General features: G+C 44.5%; 1 protein-coding gene and 1 long non-coding RNA gene across 4 annotated transcripts in view; one reads left to right on the plus strand and one right to left on the minus strand.

Moving 5' to 3' along the window:
- ST3GAL5 (ST3 beta-galactoside alpha-2,3-sialyltransferase 5) overlaps window positions 1–10,520 on the minus strand; it is a 50,793-nt gene extending 40,273 nt beyond the window's left edge. The window contains exon 1 of one of the 3 annotated variants that reach the window (XM_042981887.1): window positions 10,353–10,520. In XM_042981887.1, the coding sequence (XP_042837821.1) occupies window positions 10,353–10,443 (91 nt within the window). In that variant the 5' untranslated portion in view covers window positions 10,444–10,520. The remainder of the gene's footprint in view (window positions 1–10,352) is intronic. The other 2 variants (XM_042981892.1, XM_042981889.1) reach the window with 2 other exon arrangements.
- A 175-nt stretch (window positions 10,521–10,695) lies between these two features.
- LOC107179645 lies at window positions 10,696–21,197 on the plus strand. The gene is made up of 3 exons (XR_006215860.1): window positions 10,696–10,782; window positions 11,947–12,091; window positions 20,021–21,197. It is a non-coding gene; the product is annotated as an uncharacterized LOC107179645 (long non-coding RNA).
- The last annotated feature ends 1,717 nt before the right edge of the window (window positions 21,198–22,914 follow it).

Below are 22,914 nucleotides of genomic sequence, written 5' to 3' on the forward strand. Positions count from 1 at the left end.
GCAAGGTTTCATTGTTTCTGACGGCTGAGTAATATTCCATTGTATATAGATACCACATCTTCTTTATGCATTCATAGTTGATGGATATTTGGGCTCTTTCCATAGTTTGGCTATTGTTGATAATGCTGCTATAAACATCAAAGGAAACAATCAACAAAATTAAAAGGCAGCCTATGGAATGGGAGAAGATATTTGCAAATGACATATCTGATAAAGGGTTAGTATCTAAAATCTACAAAGAACTTATCAAACTCAACACCCAAAAAATAAATAATCCAGTGAAGAAATGGGAGGAAGACATGAATAGACATTTTTAAAAGGAAGACATCCAGATGGCTAACAGACACATGAAAAGATGCTCAACATCACTCATCATCATGGAAATACAAATCAAAAAAACCATGATGGGGGCACCTGGGTGGCTCAGTCAGTTAAGCATCCGACTTTGGCTCAGGTCCTGATCTCATGGTTTGTGAGTTTGAGCCCCACATTGGGCTCTGTGCTGACAGCTCGGAGCCTGGAGCCTGCTTCGGATTCTGTGTTCCCCACCCCACCTCTGCCCCTCCCCTGTTCATGCTCTGTCTCTCTCTGTCTCAAAAATAAATAAACATTTAAAAAAAAATTTTTGGGGGGCGCCTGGGTGGCTCAGTCGGTAAAGCAGCCGACTTCGGCTCAGGTCATGATCTCGCGGTCCGTGAGTTCGAGCCCCGCGTCGGGCTCTGTGCTGACAGCTCAGAGCCTGGAGCCTGTTTCAGATGCTGTGTCTCCCTCTCTCTGACCCTCCCCCGTTCATGCTCTGTCTCTCTCTGTCTCAAAAATAAATAAACGTTAAAAAAAAAAAAATTAAAAAAAATTTTTTTTTGTAATAAAAAAATAATAAAAAAAAGCAAAACCATGATGAGATACCATCTCACACCTGTCAGAATGGCTAACATTAACAACTCAGGGAACAACAGAAGTTGGCAAGGATGCACAGAAAGGGACTCTCCTGCACTGTTGGTGGGAATGCAAACTGGTGCAGCCACTCTGGAAAACAGTACGGAGATTCCTCAAAAAGTTAAAAATAGAACAACCCTGCGACCCAGCAACTGCACTACTAGGTCTTTATCCAAAGGACACACAAATACAGATTCAAAGGGGTACATGCACCCTGATGTTTACAGCAGCACTATCAACAACAACCAAACTAAGGAAAGAGCCTAAATAAACATTTAATAAGCACTTTCCATATACCAGGCGCTGGGAATATAAAGATAAAAAGACACAGCCCCGTTCTTCTTTAAATGAATAATCCAGCCAGGGAAGGCCAAAATACCTTCATACCCAAAATACCAAATAACGCCACGGTAGAGGGGAAGCAATACACCTGGAGCACCCCGAGCAAGGAACCGTCATCTCCGTCACAGGACATCAGGGAGGCTTCCCTGAGGAGATAATGTGTAAATGAGTCCCTAAAGGATGGGCAAGACTTCAGAGACAGAAGACAGGAACAGGCATCCAGATAGAAGAAATACCATGTGAAAATACCCACAGAGGCATGCTCTGGCCCGATCACAGGGGACCTGGCGAGAGCAGCAGATGTGCCTAAGACAGAACCACAACCTCCACACTGGCCTCAAAGGAGGGGGTGCCAGGCAGCCCTACTTGGCTCTGGAGCAGGCTGGCCAGCTCACGATGGGAAGTGGGCTGAAGGAGCTAAGGAGAGGTCATGGAGATCACTGCAACCGAGCCAGAGCAGACCCCGTGAGGAGGGGGACGATCAAGAGACGTGAAGAAAGATGCCACACGGAATGTGGTGACTGAGCTGGCAGGGGCTGTTATTCTAGCACCCTGCCAGCTGAGGTCTGGCCTGCATAACAAATCCAGGCCAGTAATAGGAAGGAAAAAGAGCACGCAAGAGGGCTCTACGCAGTGCCACCACTCCACCATTCTCTGAGGGGACTTAATGGCAGAGGTGGGGGTACCCCTCAGAGAAGGAGGCCAGAGGGAATAAGACAGACACTGGAATAAATGGGGGAAAACTGCTTAGAGAACTGCCCCTCCTCTTTGGGTCCGTCTAAGCTCTAAGAAAACACCTTACATAAGAGCTCTCCAGTGGGGGGCCCCTGTGATTGCAAATTAGATGTGCAGAATATGTAAAGGAGAACAAGTCAGTGGCAATCCCATGAATACTACAAATAGCGCAAAATCTAGAAGGTACCTTTAAAAAATTTTTTTAATTTTTATTTATTTTTAAGAGAGAGAGACAGAGCATGAGCAGGGGATGGGCAGAGAGAGAGGGAAACAGAATCTGAAGCAGGCTCCAGGCTCTGAGCTGTCAGCACAGAGCTCATAGAAGGTACCTTTTTAATGGAAGATTTCCCTCTTGATCTAAAGGATATAAGTAGTAGGGATGAAGAAATAATATTTAACAGAACGGGAAAGTCAGTAGAAATAACAGTTAACAAAATCAACTCTGGGACCCAATGTAAATAGGCGCCAACATGAGGACCTTCCCTCAAGCCCTAGTGAAATGGGAAACGTAGGGGATGAGACGATGTGAAAGTGTGTGTGCAAATTCTGAAATTACCAAGATCCCACCCCCAAAAAGAAAGGGTTGGGATATGGGTTCCTAAGTCTTGAAATTATGAAGTGACATCATCAAACAAGACCTCAGCAATATTTCTCAGGGAGCAGCTGTCCAGGTGGATAGGGAAACAGAGGTCAAGGATTTGCTAGGTAGTTTATGTCATAATCCAGTATTCAGTAAGCCACGTCGTCCTAGAAGCAGCAAACTAGTCACATAAAACTGAAATCAGAAAGTGACCCCAGGGGCGCCTGTGTGACTCAGTAGGTTAAGCATCTGATGCTTGATTTCAGCTCAGGTCATGATCTCACAGTTCATAAAATCAAGCCCGGCTTCAGGGCTGTCAGTGCAGAGCCTGCTTGGGATTCTCTTTCTCCCTCTCTCTCTGCCCCTCCCTCACGAGCATGCAAGTTCTCTGTTTTTTTCTCCCCCTCTCAAAATAAATAAATAAACATATGAAAGAAAAGAAAAGAAAAGAAAAGCAAAGCCTAAAATGGCCCTAGAAAAGGAACTGGAGGGACCACAATTGGGACCTGAAGTTTGACAGGCCCTGGCTGTTTTGAGACTGAAGGAGTGGGAACAGTCTTAGAGAAGAAAAAAGGAAAGTTTTGTTTGGGGCACTTTAAGCTCAGAGAAAGTTACATATGTTTGAACTCTTAAAACCAACAACAGGTATTTAGGTCTATAAGAGGCATGGCAAAAACACAGAATTTCCTTTTATAACCCAATCACATATCCCTTTTCCTCTTTGCTCCAAATATTTGGGAAATCATTATTTGGGCAAGCCCCAAAGAAGCATGCTGCCAATCATATAAGCAGCGTTTTTTTTTTTTTAATGTTTATTCATTTTTTTGAGAGAGGGAGAGAGACAGGGCATGAATGGGGAAGAGGCAGAGAGATAGGGAGACACAGAATCCAAAGCAGGCTCCAGGCTCCAAGCTGTCAGCACAGCGCCCGACGTGGGGCTCAAACCATGAGATCATGACCTGAGCCGAAGCTGGATACTTAACTGACTGAGCCACCCAGGCAATCCTCATATAAGCAGATTTTTAGGGTTTTTTTTTATGTTTTATTTATTTTTTAGAGAGAGAAAGCATGAGCGGGGGAGGAGCAGAAAGAGAAGGGGACAGAGGATCCTAAGCAGGCTCCGTGCTGACAGCAGCAGCAGGCCGATATGGGGCTCGAACTCACATTTGATCATGTGAGATCATGACTTGAGCCAAAGTCAGAGGCTCAACCGACTGAGCCACCAGGTGCCCCTCATATAAGCAGTTTTAATCAGGCATGGAGTACGCGCCTGGGGCTACAGCAATGGCCAGACGGACACGGTCTCTTTTTCAAAAGGCTCTCATGATCTTATTTTAAAAATCAGACAAGTAGATCTATCACAAATGTAATTATTTTCATAGTATTTCTTTTAAATTTATTCTACATTGGACATGAGGGCTGTGTTACAAGATGTTTTAGATTTGAAAGTGTGTGTGTGTGTGTGTGTGTGTGTGTGTGTGTGTGTGTCTGGGAAGGGGTTAGGAAAGGTCCTCCCAGGAAGGAATGAGTAGAACTCGGTGGGCAGGCAGGTGTCACCTGAGCAGCAACAGCAGGCACGGAGGGGAAAATTTCGCATGGAGTGCCTGAAGGTCCAGCCCAGGAGGGAATAAGGTACCAAAAGAAGCTAGAGAAAAGAAGCAGACCATGCCATGGCCTGCTGGAAATGGGAAATTTTTTATCCTGAGATAAAAGGAGCAACTGGGTGGGAAGCTAATTGGAACTGGATTTTGGAGAGACCTCTCTTGAGCCACACTGGAGATGGGGAAGTCCTCTTGTGCCCTGAGACCAGTTAGGAGCCTGCTGTGGAGACCCAGGGGAGTGACAATGGCCTGCAGGGGAACACGCCAACCTGGACAGGGAACACGGCCATCTCAGCCACCTCGGATGACCTTTCCAAGAATTTCCACAGGAGTTGTTCTCAAGCATGTGGCAGGAACACACTATGTGCTGCAAAGGGAGGGATGCATTTGCCTCCTTGCCACCTCCAGGTCAGACTGCCTGAGTCAGAATGTCCCCTAGACACTTTCCCCAGACTCTGTCCCCTACACTTTATTAGTTTCTTAACCCCTCTGAGCCTCAACATCCTCATTTGTAAAATGGGGACAATAACAATACCAAACTCACGTGGCTTTTGTGAAAATTAAATGAGCTGTACATATAATGACATATACATAAAAAAATGACTATATATATATACATATATATATATGCATGCTATACTGACTCACTTTATTGTCACCTGCTCTAGTCCAGTCTAGTCTAGAGCAGGTGACAATAAAGTGAGTCAGTATAGCATTTATCTTTTCTTCTGACCTATCTATGTGTTGTAGCATGTGGGTTTGTTAGGAGGGGAGTGGGTTTACCAAGCTTTTCACAAAAAGCCCACTCCTCCTTTGCCAGCCACTGAACACTGCCAGATTCCTACGATCCTAGATTTCCTTGGCAGAAAACTGAACCCCACCACCACAGTTAGCCCTGACTGTCCCCTTTATCAAGACAAATCAGCTCAATGTTTAAAACAGGCTAAGATCCAGAGCTGTGCTGTCCAGTACAGTTGCCACTAGCCACATGTGGCTGTTAAGTACTTCAAATGTGGCCAAACCAAATTGAGATGTGCTCTATATAAGTAAGATACACACCAGGCTTTAAAGACCGAGTATGAACACAAAAATTTAAATTGCTCATTAACAATTTTTAGATTAATTTCAGAATATACTGGACATACTGGGTTAACTAAAATATATTATTAAAATTAATTTCACCTTTTTTTTAAAGTTTCCTTCCTTCTAATTTGTTGGATTCATTTTAATTGCTATGTTCCTAATGTCTTAATTTAGCTAATTAAATCATTAATTTTTGCTATTTTTCTTGTTAATATGAGCAATTAAGACTGTACCTAATAGTTTAAGTGTATAAGTCATCCTACAACTTTTGACATATATGTTTATTATTATCACTTATCTCTCAAGCCTAAATATTTTTAAATTCAAATTTTCACTTTTTTTCCAAAATAGCATTTAAAACTGATATAATTTAGTTGCACTGTGGCCAGAGAACTTGTTCTGTATGATACTGGTTATTTTAAACATGTTAGAACTTATTTCATGACCAGGTGTATACTCAATTTTTGTAAAAGTACAATCTTCATTTGTGGGACCATGTTTTCTACATAAACAGTTGGATCAAGCTTATTGTTTGCTGGAATAACCCTTTAGTGGTTTTCAGTCAGCTTGTTCTATCAGTTACTGAAAGATGTATGCTAAAATCTCTCTCACTTTGGTGGCAGATTTGTCAACTTTTTTTTTTTATTCTTCTGTCACTTTTTACTTTACATTGTTTGAAGCTGTGTTATTAGGTGCATAACAGTTTAGAAGTTCTTATATTCCTCATAAATTGCAACTTCGATACAACTGTTTCTTTTCAACTTTTTAAATGTAGCTACTAGAAAATTTTAAATTATGTGTGGCTTGAGTTACAGTTCCACTGGACTAGAGAAAGGATAAGCAAGAAGCCTACACCAACCACCAAGTCCTGGAAAACTAAGGACTTGACTGCAGAAAATAACAAGCGAAGGGAGGAGAGTATTGGGAGCCCTATTAAAGGACCATACTCTCTTCCTCTCTTGCCACTAGAGTCTAAATAGGAAATGAGACCAAGATGTTTGTCAGAAGCAGAAAGGAGGTGAAGAACAAGATAGAAGAGGATAAAAAAGCAGAAGCTGAGGGGCGCCTGGGTGGCTCAGTCGGTTTAATGTCCAACTCTTGATTTCTTCAGCTCAGGTCATGATCTCACGATTCGTGAGACTGAGCCCTGCGGCAGGCCCTGTGTTGCCACGATGAATGGAGCCTGCTTGGGACTCTCTGCCCCTCCCCAGCTCATGCTCTCTTTCTCACTCTCAAAAACAAACAAATAAATACACATAAAAAAAAAAAAAAAAAAAAGGCAGAAGCTGAGAAAAGCTCTCAGGCCAGGGAAGAAGGAACTCTATACATATCATAGAACAATGACTTCTGTGAACTCAATATATTTAAGCCTTTAATCATGAAAATGACACTTGGTATTAAAAATAGCCTTAATGTCCAAAAGATAGAACCACTATTCCATTAAAGCAGACCTTTTTTATTTATTTTTATCAATTTTCCCTCTTTGAATTAATCAAATCATACCATATGATACTTAACTATTATGATTTTAGATACTTAACTTAATCCTGGATGTTTTTTCCATGCCAGAGGAAGAGAACAAAAATATCTTGTACAGCCTTAGAGGACTAACCTAGACTTGTGCTTTTCCTCAATGACATGAGAGAATTCTTAACAGAAATGCAGAAGCACAGAGAAGGTAGATCAGAGAAGTAGAAACAAGTATAGAAAGTACAAGGCACCTGGGTGGCTCAGTCAGTTAAGCATATGACCTCAGCTCAGGTCATGATCTCACAGTTGGTGGGTTCAAGCCCCGTGTCTGGCTCTGTACTGACAGCTCAGAGCCTGTGAAGCTGGCTTCAGATTCTGTCTCCCTCTCTCTCTCTGCCCCTCCCATGCTCACTCTCTTTCTCTCTCTCTCTCAAAAACAAATGAACATTAAAAAAAAAAAGGAGCTAAAAAAATATAGAAAGTATAATGTTTAGAAAGCAAAAGGGAGGAGAGGTTCCCAGAAGTGCTTGCAGGGAACTAGGAGCTGAGATAAGTTAAAGCAGTTTGGCCAGAGAAACTCTTCCCTGACAACAGAACTCTTGGGTTGCCCACAGCTCGGCCTGTGCTGCTGCGTGACTTGGGAGACCGGGGCATGGAGCTGACTGCACTTGCCAAGAGAATATGGGGCATGGGGCACAGCCAGATAGAAACTGATCATGACTCCTGGTAAGACTCCTGCCTGTCTCCTTGGTGAAAACTTGGTGTTGCCCTCATCAGCTAGTAGTAAGGAGGTACTATTATAAAACTAATACTACACTAATAAAAATTAACTACTAATTACCATATAATAACCATATGATGACCACACTAATAACAACGTAGTTATTAAAAAATTGGAATAACATGGCTTTGCCTGCAGCTCCCAAAGCTGAGTATACACATGCCCATTACCCAGCAATCACACACCTACCATACCACCATCAGAAATGCATACGTACATATACCAAAGATGGGTACGAGCACAGTCACAGCAACATTATGTGCAATAGCCAAATGCTGGAAACTGCCCAAATGTCCATCAACAGTGCACAAATATGTGATATATTAATCACCCAAAGGCCAAATCAGCACTGAGAGGAAGCACACTACAGCAAGAGGCAGCGTCACGAGTGAATCTCAGAAACCTAACTCATTAGGAAAGATGTCGGATACTGCAGGATCCATTTATACACGCATGGAACTGTCAGGTGTGGTGGGTTGCCCCCAGGGAGGTAGGGACTGGAAGGGAGCACATGGGGAGCTCCTGCTTCTTGATCTGAGTGCGTGGGTGTGTTCAGTTTGGAAAACTTGTGAACAGTACACTTACAGCGTGTCTACTTTTCTAGTATATGTGCTATACTTTAAAAAGAAAGAAGGAAAGAAAAAGCTGTCCAGGTAAGACAAGCCTGGAAGTGTCTTTGTACCCTCTAACCTCATTGTTCCCCCACTCCCTTACACTTCTTCCTTGCTCCCCCTCTGCAGGTGTGCTTAAGCTGGTTCTCTCTCCCTGAGGAGCCCCACACGTCGCTATCCACTATCCATATTTACGGCTTCTTCTCACACCAGGCTGGTGATTTGCAACCCCTCCCCATTTTGGATGCCTTTGCTAATTTAGGCCTTTCACACTGATTCAGCCCTTGCTTCTCCTTTCTCTGCAGTTAGGAAGTTTGTACCATCACTGTATATCTTCCCAGCTGTTTTATTTCTGCCAAGGCTGCCCAGCTAGACTTAAAATCATGGAGCATGCCCTCTGGGAATGATCTCAACCCTCCACAGGCAGTTCAGATTAATTTGTTCCTCATGAACCAGAAGGGTGTGGAAGGTGAGTTTTAATCCTCCCAGGAACTCCTGGCTCCCAGACATGCCCCTTCGGCCCCCAGCACCTGGATGGACTCCCACAGAGAGCTCTAAACCTTTTTTATTATAGTCTGTTCACCTCCCAAGAGCCAACTTGCTAGATAAACTCCCCTCACTGCTGCCAAACAGCATGGGACTAACTTGGCCATCTGGGCCAAAATTATAAACATTTTCAAAATAGGTAACCATAAAATGACTTTTTAGAATATACGCCTGTTGGCCCTCTCACACTTCCATTAACTCCCTCATACCTTCCCATCTCACTCATTTCTTTTCTGGCTTAGAGGAAGAAATGGCTGCTAATCACAAATAAGGTCCATTTCATCTTACAGAAACAGCAGCACTCACATAATGGACAGACATGGAACAAGAACCATGACATCTTGGTTATAGTGCTCTGGCAGTTCACAGCACTCTCTCCTGTCTAAGCATGTGTTGGAATTTAGGTGATCCTGGCTCTAAGACTAGAAATGTAAGACATTCTTCTAAACTGTCCAGCTTTCCGGATTACACAAGTGAAACCACAACCCATCATGTTTTTGAGTCTGTGCCCCTTCACTCAACAGACATGAATTCCTCTTCCTCACAGTTTCAGGACACGCATCCCTCTGTGGAAGAGGATTAGCAGTTATAAAACAAGAGGAGACTGAGGCTAAACACCAGAGGGCAGGAGATGAGTCTTCTTCCTCTTTGTAACCCCAGTACTGAGCTGGGTGCTTGGCACCACAAGCAGGCAAGTCAAGGATGAGAAACGCAGCACATAAAACTATTTTCTCTTTTAAAAGAGCGATCCATAATTAAGCAAAGGCCACCTACACGAATTAAGACATGAGAACATAAAATTCATCTTTCAAGTCAGCTGATTTGTAGGACCCCTTTAACGGGTAAACACATTATTCGGTCGGAACCACTGAACCAGAGGCCTGAAAGGGACCACAGCCATCAGCAGCAGCTCAAGCCTCCCAGTAGCGACCAGGAAACAGAGCCCCACAAGGGGATATGTATTGGCCAAGGTCACCCAGCTGGTGTGGGGTGGGGACAAGACCCCGCCTCTCCCTATTAGCCCGGCACCTCTGAGAGATGCTTTCCAAAATCCTTGAGTTATTTACACACTAAAGGCGTATAATGAATGCATGCCTATGTCAAGTCACTGCTTACAATTCAGAGGAAAGCAAACGGTCACCAAAACGTGTCTCTTTCGTAGGGCTGGCTGCAGAGGGGGGCAAGGAAGGTCACTGGCGAATTTCTACGTACAGACGCCACACATCCCGCCTTATGGAAGGATGCAAAGGGCAGTTTTGGGAGCTGCTAGTTACACTGCAGAGGGTCCCCCAATCCCGTCCCAGGGAAATGAGTTAACTCGGCTCTGCTGGCTCGGAAGCTTCCAGCAATGAATTAAACCCCGAGCCGCTGCGGAACACCGGGGGAGAAAGGGCCACTGCGGCTGGACTCGACAACCTGGCGGTTCACCCCTGAGCCTCCACACTTGCGTGGGCCGCGGCGCCCCCTGCCCGGTCGACGCGGCCCGGAGCCACGACTCCCAGCCCGCGCCCCCGCGAGGCGCGTCCAGGGGCGCCGTGCCCTGGGAGCCGCCCGCGGGGCCGGGGAGGAGCCGCCAAGCCCCAGCCAGGCAGGGTTAGGGACTGATGGCCACCGCCGCCCCCAGCCCGCGGGCCCCGCTACGCCGAGAAGGGGGCTGCGCCACTTACCTCGGCCGGCAGGTGCCGCCGCCGCCGCCGCCGCCTCCGTTCGCAGCTGCAGGGGACGCCGCTCCGCGCCGCCGGCCGCCTTCGTCCGCATGCTAGGGAGGGGGCGCCGGCCGGCCTCCAGTCCAGGGCCCCGCGCCCCCGCCCGCCCCCGGCGCAGCGCTCGCGCCCATTCAGCACCAGACTGTCCGCTCCCCCGCGCGGATGCGGAGGAGGGACGCGGGCGGGGCCGAGCATCACGAGGACAAGAGAGACCAATCGGAGCTTGCGGGGGGGGGGGGGGTCCCGCGGCGGCCCCGCCCCCGGGACGCGCAACGCCTCCACCCACTGTGGTTCGGGGAGCCGGGCGCCTTCGGCAGGACGTACCGGGGACAGTGGGCCCCCACAGCCCTCTTGAACTCTACGTGCAGTTAGGCGGTGGAGGGAACCAGAGGTGCATTTGGACTTATTACAGGCTTTTACTGCGCAGAGGACTGGTAGATGCGGAGTCGGTGAATGAAGGGGCTTTTCGTAGTCACGTGCTTTACTTGCCTGCACAATCCCCCGCAGGGCGACCACTGTTCAGAGTTCCTTGGGTCGTGAGACCTTGAGAGCTGCAGGAGGGCAGCCTGGGCGTGGGGGAGCGGGGAGGACTTGCAGAACATCTTTATTTTTGTTACACGTGTCCGAGAAAAGGTTAGTAGTGCTGATTACCTATTGGTATCAATGGGTAATTGAGGCCCCGAAAGCATAAGTGAGGTACCTAATTCATTGGGACATCTGGTGGCAGAGCAGGGATCAGAACCTGCGCTTGGAGTCCCCCTTTCCATATCTCAGGAGTCTCCCTTGAATCTGGAAAAGAAATGTCATACAGACTTTTAAAGCATAAATATTCGTGAATCCCCAAATTCAAGAATTAAAAGGAGTTTAAAGCGCTGATATGTTATTTCTTTAGAACACCCAAGGGTGTATAATGCGTCTGCAACATTTCTGTGCCTTGGGACTTGTTGACTCCTCAGTGAACTCATTGGTCTGCTTTCAGAATTTCCTTTTAGGTTACAGATACAGTGCATTGCAGTCATGTGCCTGTGATGCCGGTTCTGGTTTAAAACGGAAGATCCTAGAAACTAAGCCAAATATATTTGTGAAAACTTAGAATTTTGTCGATCTTTTTTGCAACAGTTTGTACAGGGGTTGCAAAGCACCAGAGTTTGGCAGTGTCTGTGTTCTTTCCCCAGTGGGGGCAGGGGGTGCTGGAAAAAAATGTTGTATCTGGGTAACAAAGGTCAGGAGGGAAATCTTGGAAAGGAAGGGGGCGGGGGGGACTCTGTTGTCATACTTTCCAAAGGGATTTTGCCATAAAAATGTTCCCAAGTTATTCTAAGGTGAGAATACTGGAGCATTTTGAAAATATTAGAGGAAAAGCTGTCACTGGGAGATCTAAATCCAGTGGAGTGGCCAAGGCTGGCCAGGCAGAGCAGCTGATGGGGTCAGGGACAGCTGCAGGGAGAATGATGAGCACCTCACCACTTCTCTCTTGGAGACCTGCCCAAGGCCAGCCTGCTTGGTCAGACACTTTACCTCTCTTTGCCTTAACTGCTCTTTCCCTTTCTCCCAGATACTCCTTGTCTGAAAAATGCTGTGAGAGCATTAAGGTTAGACATAAGGATCAGCCTTCCGGCTTGGAGGACTGGGTGCAAGGTGGGTGTGACAAAGAAAAGGAGCTCAAAACTGCCTCCTGTTCCAGCCTAACCGGACCACTGGTAAGCTTACCCTGCACCCGCTGCCTCATTCACCCCATTCGCATTTGGTGGGAAGAGAAGCTGACTTGTGGGACAAGACAAGCCCTGACCTAAAACACCCTTTTTACTAGCTGCAGAGCCTCCGCTACTGTTCTGGATAGAGACAGAGATCCTCAAACCGTAAATTAGGATCAGCCCCTCGACCTCAAAGCCTTACCTGGAATCTCTTCAAGTCAGAGGCTGGTCTCAGAAAAGCTCAGGACCCTGACTAGCACAGTGGCCAAACTGTTGGTAAATCTGGGACAGCTACCACGATTTTACAATTCTTTAGTTCCTTATGTTCATTACTTAGGTCATTCTAATAGCAGGCATTGTGGTTACCCCAACATTCATTCCACCCTTCCCTTCTGTGATGCAACATGTGGTTTAGGTAAGATTGCCCCACTCTTAGCTCTGTGAGCGGGCTCTGATTGGTCTAGGTGAGCAGTTCTCAAACTATGGTCCATGGACCCCTAGGGGTCCCTGAGGACCTTTCAGGGAATCTCTGAAGTCAAAGTTATTTCATAATTATCTAATACATAGTTTGCCTTTCGCATTGATGGTGCAAAGGCAAAGGTGTGCAAAACTACTGGTGCCTTCACAAATCAGGGTAGTGGCACCGAACTGTACTAATAGCCTTCATTACCGCACTAATGGTAAAAAAACAAAAACAAAAACACAAAAACTTTTAATTAAAAAAAATGCAGTGTCATTTAAGAATGGTCTTGATGGAGCAATACATATTACTAAATTTATTAAAATCTCAACCCTTGAACACATATCTTTTTAATATTTTATATAACAAAATGGGAAAGGCACATAAAACCCTTCCACTGCAAACCAGAGCCTGGTGGTTGTCTAAGGGAGAGCACGTGTGCAGCCACAAGCTGAACTGGCTGGTTTGGGTTTTTTGGGTTTTTTTTTGTTTTTTGGTTTTTTTCATGCAACACCATTTTCACTTGAGAAAGCAACTGACAAATTATGGTTATTTCAACTTGATTATTTGGTAGACATTTCCTTGACAATCAGTTAAGTGAGCCTGTCTCTTCAAGGAAAACAATGGACTATTTGTTGGGCCAATGATGAAAAAATTCCAGCTTTCAAAAGAAATTTAGAATTTTGGAAAACTTATTATCACCCTGAGACAGGTTCTCAATATTTAAGGACTTTTCTGATGTGACGAATGGTGATGTTAACAAATGTGACTTGGGGATATTGGGTCATGTATAATGTGCCAACATTTACAAGACCTGCATTTACTCAGTGAATCAGTGTTTTCCAAATCGCTAATGCATGATGTTACAAAATCACACGTGGGTAAAAAATGAATTCTAAATGCAAGGCAGACAATGGATTTTAATTTGACAGTATGAAAAGTTTATAGATAAGGTTTTCAATTTCACAATGCAACAAACCTTTAAGGAATTACCTCTTGTAGAATTTTGGTATAGTACCAAAAAAGATACCCTTTAAAAGCTATCGGGGCACCTGGGTGGCTCAGTTAAGTGTCCAACCTCAGTTAAGTGTGAAACCTCTTGGTTTCGGCTCAGGTCATGATCTCACAGTTGGTAAGACTGAGCCCTGTGTGGGGCTCTGCACTGACAGCATGGAACCTGCTTGGGATTCTCACTCTTCTTCTCTCTCTGCCCCTCCCCCATGCGTGCTCTCTCTCTCGCTCTCAAAATAAATAAAATAAACTTCAAAAAAGATCTATCAAAATACTCCTCCCTTTTCTAATTACATATTGATGTGAAGCAGATTTTCTTCATGTACTTTAACCAGAACAATTTGCAACAGATTGAATACAGAAGCAGATATGAAAATCCAGCTGTCTTCTATTAAACCAGACGTAAAGGGACTTGCAAATTAAAAATAAAGGGGGAAAAAAGCCATTTTTCTCACCATCTTTTTGTTTTGGAGAACATAGTTGTGTTGTTTTGTTTTTTTGGGGGGGGCTATTAGTACTTTTTAAAACATAATTATTTTTTAACTTGTTAAAACATGTAATTTATTTTTATGATTTATTTTATTAATTTAAATTAAATTACATTTAATTTCTAATTTGTCAAATATCAATAGATTAAACCTCCATTAAAAAGATTCTTTAGGATCCTCAGTAATTTTTAGGAGTGTAAAGGGTCCTAAGACCAGAGTTTGAGACCTGCTGGTCCAAACCACCCAGAGAGATCCCATCCTCCTTGCCCCTAAGATTGATTCATGGGCAGCCATCAGAACAGACTGATCCAGTCAGAGAAAACCTTAGGTATTTGTTGGATGGTGGGAGAGGGATGCTCTCATCTCCTGCTAGACAGGAGTCAGGCAATAAGTAGCCTAGTAGCCACTGATAAGGCAGCCATTTTAGGCAACAAGAAGAATTTACCTTAGAAGAGAATCATGCTGAGGGAAGCAAAGACAGAGGTTAGAAAGAAACCATTGCCTTTATGACATTTTTGAGCTACTAGATCAAACCAGCCCTGCAGCCCATCCTACCTGTATATACTCCAGTTTAATGAGCCAGTGAAGTCTCCGGTGGGTTAAACTAGCCAGCCTCAGGTGCCCCCTTGATGCATTGTATATCTGTTTATGAATATTTTTACCTAAATAGGTGCCCAGGGCCTCAAGGTAGCATACTTTCTAGGGTTTATTCATTCATGAATAAACTTTTTCATCATGTCATTAGTACAGGTTAGTGAAGGCAGAGCAGGGTCTGGGGGAAAAGGGACCTGACACAGACAAGTGGGGTCAAAAGTGCCAACAATACTTTGGAGAGCAATGAGGAACAGAGGCATCTGATCTTGAACAGCAAAGTGGTAGCAGATTTTAACTTTCTTTTGCTTTTATGCATTTCTCAAATTGGACAACACAAGCATGTATTGCTCTTCTTTGAGGAAAAAATAGAACGATATTATTTTTAATAGCCCTTGAATAGGGGCACAGGCTCAGAAAGCAGGTTGGCACCAGGATATGGCAAGAGAAGTCTTGGGCTAAAATTGGGCTAGCAGGGAAGGAAGATCAGGGAGGCAGACGGGCCCGGAAAACAAACTTCCTTTCATTTACAGTTTTGCCAACAGCCAACCTCAAAGATTCAAGGGGATGAGCAAGAATCTCCAAGGGTTAAGGAATCATTAATTATGCCTCCGTCAAAGCCGTTGGAATATATGCAGCTCAGAGAGAGAGATTGAGAGAGACCAACACTAGATTTAGGTCAATACTAGAAAAGGCTTGAGAGATATCACATTAAGTGAAAACAAAAAAGGGGACACAGATTGCATGCAAACTTCTATTATGTGGCCAAAAAAAAAAAAAAAAAAGGTGAGAAGAGCGCTTGGAAAAAGAAAACAGTTGTGGCATTAGAGTAGCAGGATCATGAGTAATCTTTTTTTCCTTTGTAAGAGATGTCCTTTCATGTTGTTATAATGTTGTTTTTTACAATAAATAAAACTGAAGGGAGTCATTGGTTCAAATTACTGAGGTCTCCGAGGATTTTCCAGATGGCCTGTTTCTTTTCGCCTGCCAAATGGCTCTCATCTGACACCAAGACAGGAGCTGTGCCTTCCCTAGGGCCTGGCATCTTCGAAGCTGTTAGGGGTGATGCCAATGTGACTATTTTGTAGGTGGCCAGAAGGAAAGGAGAGAGGGCAGTTGTAGCAGCCAAGACTGAGGCTGTGTGTGAGGCAGGGGCCGGGGGTGTGGGGGTCAGGGATCCCTACTCCTCTACCATCGGCTGGTTTGGGGGGGTTCCCTCCCAAGTATTGTCTTTGTATTTTTCTCTTGGTGAACTTCACCTGCTGTTTGGCTCCCATCCTCATCCTTCTGAGACGTTGTCCCTCCCTCAGTCCCCAGGGGCTGGAGCGCAGCTGCGGCCAACAGACTGCAGACCGGCTGCTGCCCTAAAGCACAAAGGAAGTCAATCCCTTGAGGTTTTTCTAGGAATGTTTCCTGTGAGCAATCACGGGAAAAGCAGGAGTAAAACAAACAAGGGAAACATCAGGGGAAGGCTGTCTGTTGACAGGGTGGCTTAGGTTGAGAAAACAGTTCCACACGGACACATATTCAGGCACATGTGCAGGCTCTCATTCCATCCTTCCTTCACCCATATATTCATTGCACAAACATGTGCCAAGGGCCTATTATGTGCCAGGTATTGTGTGAAGTGCTGTACAAAAATGATTTCATTTTATCTTCATAACAGCCCTTTGAAGTAGGGTCTTCTTACCCCCATATCTTACATAAGGAAGTTGAGGCTTGTAGAAACTTAGGGAAATGAAAAAGTCAAATTCACATGGCTAAGAAGTAGCAAAGCTGGGATTGAACCCTGGCCATCAGACGCTGGAGTTGACCTAAGAAACGGTCCTTTCTCTGAAGGTCAAATGGTCTAACTGGAGAGAAAGACACTTTAAAACAGATGAACAAGCAAAACCAGTAACACAAGGAGATATAACAGAAGGACTATTAAGAGTCCTGAGAGCATGGCGGGCGGGGGTGAGGAGGAGGGCCACTGGCTGGACCAGCCTCAGAGCTCAAGGACACATCTTGGAGGGGTGAAAATTGAATTTGGCTTTGAAGTATAAGGTGGGTATATTAGTTTAGGGCTGTGTTCATTTTCTACTGCTGTGTAAAAACTTGCCACAAATTTAGCAGATTAAAACAACTCAAACTGTCTCACAGTTTAAGTCCAGTTACTGTGTAACTGAATTCTCTGCTCAGGGTCTCACGTGACGGAAATCAAGGTGTGGGCCAGGGCTATGGTTCTCAAGTAGGCTCAGAGTGTTCACTCAAGCTCACCGGTTTGTGGCAGAATTTCTTCCCTTGCAGTTACCGGATTGAGGTCCTTGGGGTTTTTTACAAGCTGTTGGCCCCAAATCACCACCCTCAGCTCCTTGGGGCTGCCCATGGTTTCTTGCCATGTGGCCTCATAGAAAGTTCTTAACACAGATATTTGCTTTCTTCCAGGCCAGCCAGAGCACAGCTGTATGACTTTCTCTTCTACTACCAATAGACGAAACTTTCTGCTTTCCAAAACCTCATGTGATTAAGTCAGACCCACTCACCCAGATAATTTCCTTATTTTAAGATCAACTGGCTTAGGACATTAATTACATCTGAAAAATGTCTTCACAGCAACATTAGCTTAGTGTTCAATTGAATATAGTGTTCAAGTAGCATCCATCAGAGGCTAGTGATTTGGGGAACCATCTTGGAATTCTGCCTACCATAATAAGATTTAGCAAATGGGGAAGGTGAGGAAGATCAGTCTAGAAAGAGGTAACAGGATGAGCGAGGATTCTGAGAGACTGTTGGAAAATGATAGGAAAGTGAGCGCCATGTTTGCAACAACATGGAAGGGTGGATTCTGGCAAAATCTGCCAAGTCAAAAATCCCTGAGACGCTGGGGAAACTATTAAAAGCATGTTTTACATCAAGGCTGAGATGGCAGGAATGGGAGGACATCCCTCAGAGGCAGAAGCAATGAGAGAGTGGGAATCCAGAGAAGTGAGTCAGAGCCAGACTTTACCTTGGAGTCCCCATTAATTCTGGCCAAATGGACCACAGAGATAGTAGACAAAGTTAGACTGAAGCAAAACGTCAGAGTACATTGGAAATCCTTATGAATACCCAGAACCTTCAAGTGATGGAAACTTTAGTGGATGTTGTCAGATCTTGCTCCCCAAGGGAAAGAGTGGCATATGTGCCATAGACTATTACTTGCCTGAAGATACCTGATTTTAGTTCAGGGTGAAGCCGAAAAAAAAACAAAAGTTCCCCCTGAGAATTTCTGACCAAAAGCCTGTCCTTATGCCAATTTGGGGCTAGAATTCATACCACCTTTGTGACCAAAATCCTTTTAAAAGGGTCTTGGGTTGGTAGTTCTCTTAGGCACCTATAAGCAGCAGATCACTTCCAGCTTAGACCTGAATCTAAGCCTAAGACAGTTCCCACAAAGTTCCAAGGAGTTTGAGTTTGTAATTTTTTTTTTTTTTTTTTTTTTGAGAGAGCGAGCAAGCAAGTGCCCGAGCGGGGGAGAGGGGCGCAAAGAGAGAGAGAATCTTAAGCAGGCTCCATGCTCAGCACGGAGCCCAACATAAGGCTCGATCCCACAACACTGGGGTCCTCGTGACCTGAGCTGAAATCAAGAGTCAGATGCTCAACCGACTGAGCTGCTCAGGCACCCCTGAGTTTGCAATTTACATCTGCTTTCTAAGGCCTTCTTCATCTCTTTTGTTGAGTTCTTCAGCTCTAGAACTTCTGCGTAGTTCTTTTTTTTTTTTAAATATAATCTCAAACTATTTGGTAAAGAATTCCTTCTGTTTATTCATTGTATCTCTGAGTTCCCTGAAATACCTTTCTGAGTTTTCTTGTATTCATCGATTTTCTTCATAATAGATGTTTTGAGTTCTTTCTCAGTTTGCAATATCCCATGCCGTTGAGTTCAGTTGCTGGAGAATTATCATTTTCTTTGCATGATGCCATATTATTGTGATTTTTCAGCATTTGATGAAATGAGTTTGCAACTTAAAATACCACATATGGAAACAAGCCACTATTCATAAGTCAGCAGAAAAAAATGAAATAAGGACTCAGACCCATCACACTGGCAAAGTAGAATTTGAAGATTCAAAATACCAAATAAGTTTGTTCAGTGTTTACAGAAATAAAAGGAGGTATTGAAAGTGAAAGTACTAGGAGCTAAAAGAAGTAGATTATTGATAATAATAACTCAGAAACAGGTAACACAATAAGAGAGAAGTAAAGATATAATGAGCATCAATTGAAAGATCGATACGAAGAAATTAGTCAAAATACAGCACCAAGATAAAAAAGTTCTATCTAGAAAAACTAAATAAGATTAAGAGACTGGTGGACAGAATGGTAAATCAAAGGTCTGGCACATGCCTAGTCAGATTTCCAGAAAGAAAGAAAAAATCGGGGAGATGATATAGGGGCAATCACTGAAGAGATAATGGCTAAAAAAATGTTCAGAATTGATGAAAAACATAGTCCCACAATTCAGGAACCCAACATACGATAAGCAGGAACATTAACAGAAATCCGAGATGCATTACAGTGAAGCTGCAGAATGCTAGAGACAAAAAGAAAATCTCCTAAGCAGTCAGAGAGAAAAGACAGATTCTTTATAGAGAGACAGCAATGACACTGAAAGTCGCCAGAAGACAGGGGAAGCATATCTGCAAAGTTCTGGGGGAAAATAACTGTTCACCTAGAAGTGTATAATCTTACAAGAACAGAGGCACAATAAAAGCATTTTCTGACAACAGAAATTGATGGATATCCCCTACATAATGGAATTCCTGAGGGATGTACATTGAAGAGAAGGCAAATGATCTTGGAAGATCTCAGATGCCGGAAGGAGAGTAGGAATCAAAGACACGAGTGAAAGAGTTAAAAGTGAAACTTGATTCTGAGAAAACAACCACCTGAATGCATAAAGCCATGAGAATCATTCATGTGTACCCTATGATTGGGAGAAAAATGTGTGTAGAGGAGCAATGGGAGATTAGATTGGGACCAGAGTTTGTAAGATTTGCCAGCCAAAAGTGTTTGGACTTTATTCTTCTAGCAGGAGGAAGATATGAAGGGTTTGGTTTTTTTTTTAATTAAAAAAAGGATAAGATGGGATGCCTGGGGGCAGGACCAAGCAGGTGAGACAGATGTGTGAGGGAGGCTGGGTGTGAGACATAAGAAGTCTATGGAGACTATGCAGCTGGAAAGTCCTATCTAAAGGGGACAGTCACTGCTCCGCTCTTTCCCACTGCTGCCATGTGGGAATCGAGCAGCCTGTGTTGCTAGATCGTTAGAGTCTTCCAGAGCAGCTAGAAATCTGGGGGTTGGGTTAGTTTTGTATTTCTAAGTTTTTAAAATTTAGCTACAAATTCATTTTTTTTTCTTTAGAAAATTGCATCACAAAATGTATGGTGACACAAAACTTCCACATGGAGGGCCTGAGGGTTTGTGACGTCTGGACTGATAAAAGTGATGATGTGGAAACACTAATACCGAAGCATGTGCAAGGTCAACTTGAGAAGTTGGTCCCAGCTCTGCTGCCTCTTCAAAAGTTATCCTGTCCTGTCAGGTTTGGTTTTGTTTCTTTACTCAGGGATGCTCTCATATTACCAATGAGGCTGTGAAGTTTTTACAGGTGGGGACCTTATCTTCTCTGAACATGCCACAAGATAGAGCACATGGCCTGGCTTTCAGAGGGTAGGATAAACAACGTGGTAAGAAATTAGCGTCCTTCTTCCCGCTCCCCCAAATCTCATTCTCAAAAGAATCGGAAGTATCATTCCTCCCTGCACGCCCTCAGGATTGCTGTACCCTAGGGATTTGGGTTTCCCTTGCCCAACCTGGAGTGGATGGCCTCCTAGAGAAGCTGAGACCTTTACCCAGTTCCCCTAAAATGCCCTAGGAGGTAAAGAACCTTCTAAAGAAATGCCTGAAGATGGCCATGTACTGACCACTAAATGCCACAGCTGGGCAGGAAACTAGAGGTCCTGTGGTCAAGCCCATGGCTGGCCTGTATGTGATGAGGGCATCTCTGTGAGCCCTGGAGTCTAGAACCAGACATAAAGGTAAATGGTAACAACAGCACCAACATGGGCAGAGGAGGAGGCCCTTGACCTATTTTCCTGTACCATATAAGGTCTAGAGTTCTTCTACTATCACCTGGAAGGAGGAGGGAAATTCCAACAGTGGCTAATGTCAACCATAGCCAATCATAGAGCAATCATGCTCTAAATGAACATACCATGTCAAAAACGGGTCAAGAAATGGAACATTGCTGACCTTCCCGAAGCCTGCCTTGTGGTTCCTTCTGGTCACTACCCTCACCTTCCTTCTATGATGGTAGCCACTCTTCTGACCTCCACCCCTTAGATTTGTTTAGCTAGTCTTGGAACTTTACATAAAAGAAATCTACAGTACGGATTCTTTGTATCTGGTTTCCTTCACTCACGTTGGGTTTGGGAACTTCATCTATCTTGCTGCATGAGACTTAGATGTGTTCATTTTCATTGCTGCATAGTATGGAAATATCACAGTTTTTAAAATCCCCTTGATGGAGGGGTGCCTGGGTGGCTCAGTGGGTTGAGCATCTGACCCATGGTTTCAGCTCAGGTCATGATCCAGAGTGGTGAGAATCAGAATTTCCTGAAGTTCAGTTTCACGAATGCCATCTTTGTGATTTTTGCCATATTCCTGCACCACCTGTACTACCACTTAATATTTTTCTTTCAACTGTCTAACTTTTAACATTTAAAGATCCGCTTTAGCCTTACCCTAAAAAAATGACAGCTGTGAACTCACAGCTTTGATGTGTGGCTACCTTGCTTTTGTTACGCATTAAAATATGCATATAACTCTTCAAATAAATTGGTCAGTTGGCTACCTATGTGAGATATTCTCTGTTGCCTCCTCCTGCTCCTTTCCCAGCCCTGCTCTGTGTGGGAAGCTGACCTCCACAGACTGCCTCAGCCGGCTCTCTTGCCCTCTGCCTTTGCGTGTGTCTGGCTGAGAGGCACTGGAGGGTGGCTAGAGGACAGGGTATTTCTCCCTATCCCAGCTGGCAGTTGGCTCCATTCTCTATCGAAGGCTACAGGTCTGGTCAGGCAGCCCTCTCTCACAGCCAATAGTTTTATCTCCTTGCCTCTCCAGATGTTTCAGATCCCTGGCATTTTACCAATCCTTGGTTCCTTTCCTTGTGCCTATCCCTTTATAAATGATCCCTTACTAAGCCTCCTTCAACTCCCCACCCCCCACCCCCCCACCCCCCGCCCCCATCATGGGGCCATCTGTTTCCTGCTAGGAGAGATGTGGTGTCAAATACCACCAATGGCAAGCATCCACTCCTGTTCTATACAGGTATTAGCTGAGACCCAGGAAGGGACTCACTTATCCAAGGTCCCCCCTACTGTGAGTGCCAGAGCTAGGAATGGTCTCCCTGGTTCAATGCATTTCTCACCGTGGATGCTACTCCTAGGGAAGAAACTAGTCAGGTCTAACAGTGTCCAAGTGTTCAATATTGTAAGTCCTCTTTCTAAGCCTCTCTCTCTTCCCTTCCCTGTCCTAATCCTTTTTTTTTTTTAATGGGCCCCGGATCTAACTAGATCACAGCTGGCTTATTTCCTGACATATGCCATGCATCAGCCCTCCCAGAGCCCGCATCTTTATTCAAACACACCTGCATTTCACTTCTCTCCTTTAGTCATGAATCCTTCCCAGGAGAGGCCCAAAGGCCTGACCCACACATCTCTTCCTCTATGAGCCTGCTGTGTAAACTTTTCCCCTCTGTCCAGAAATGATCATGCTTCCCCTACTCTCCCCTAGCTCTACCTTAGCACTGGCCCAAGTGGTAACAAGTTGTGTGTGTGTTTCTTTGACCACACTGTGACCGCTTCTCTGAATGATCACGTGGAACCCCTTTGTATCATCAGCACCCACCCCTGAGCCTGACTCGGATCAGCTCCTCACAGCGCTGTGTTGAATTAAATTGCATTCACTAGGCCATCAAGAACATTAAAGCATGAAAGATGTTCCAATGGGTCACAGACGAATTCCTGTCTCACTGATTTTTAATGGTTATTTATTTTAAAATGATATGCTGGAGATGTGGTCTGAGTTGAGGGTGGGGTCAGGGGTGGCTCTTCGCAGTCTCTTATTCTTCCCCTCTGAGGCATGTTGGAAAGGGATGAAGAAGTGGCCATCCAGTTTCATTATGGGTCATGGTTCTCCAGTGAAGGTCCTTAGGTAAGAGGTATTGGGCCTATATCCTGCTGAGTGGGTATGCATAC

The sequence above is a fragment of the Panthera tigris genome, chromosome A3 (genome assembly GCF_018350195.1).
Source record: "Panthera tigris isolate Pti1 chromosome A3, P.tigris_Pti1_mat1.1, whole genome shotgun sequence".
Taxonomy (NCBI): Eukaryota; Metazoa; Chordata; class Mammalia; order Carnivora; family Felidae; genus Panthera; species Panthera tigris.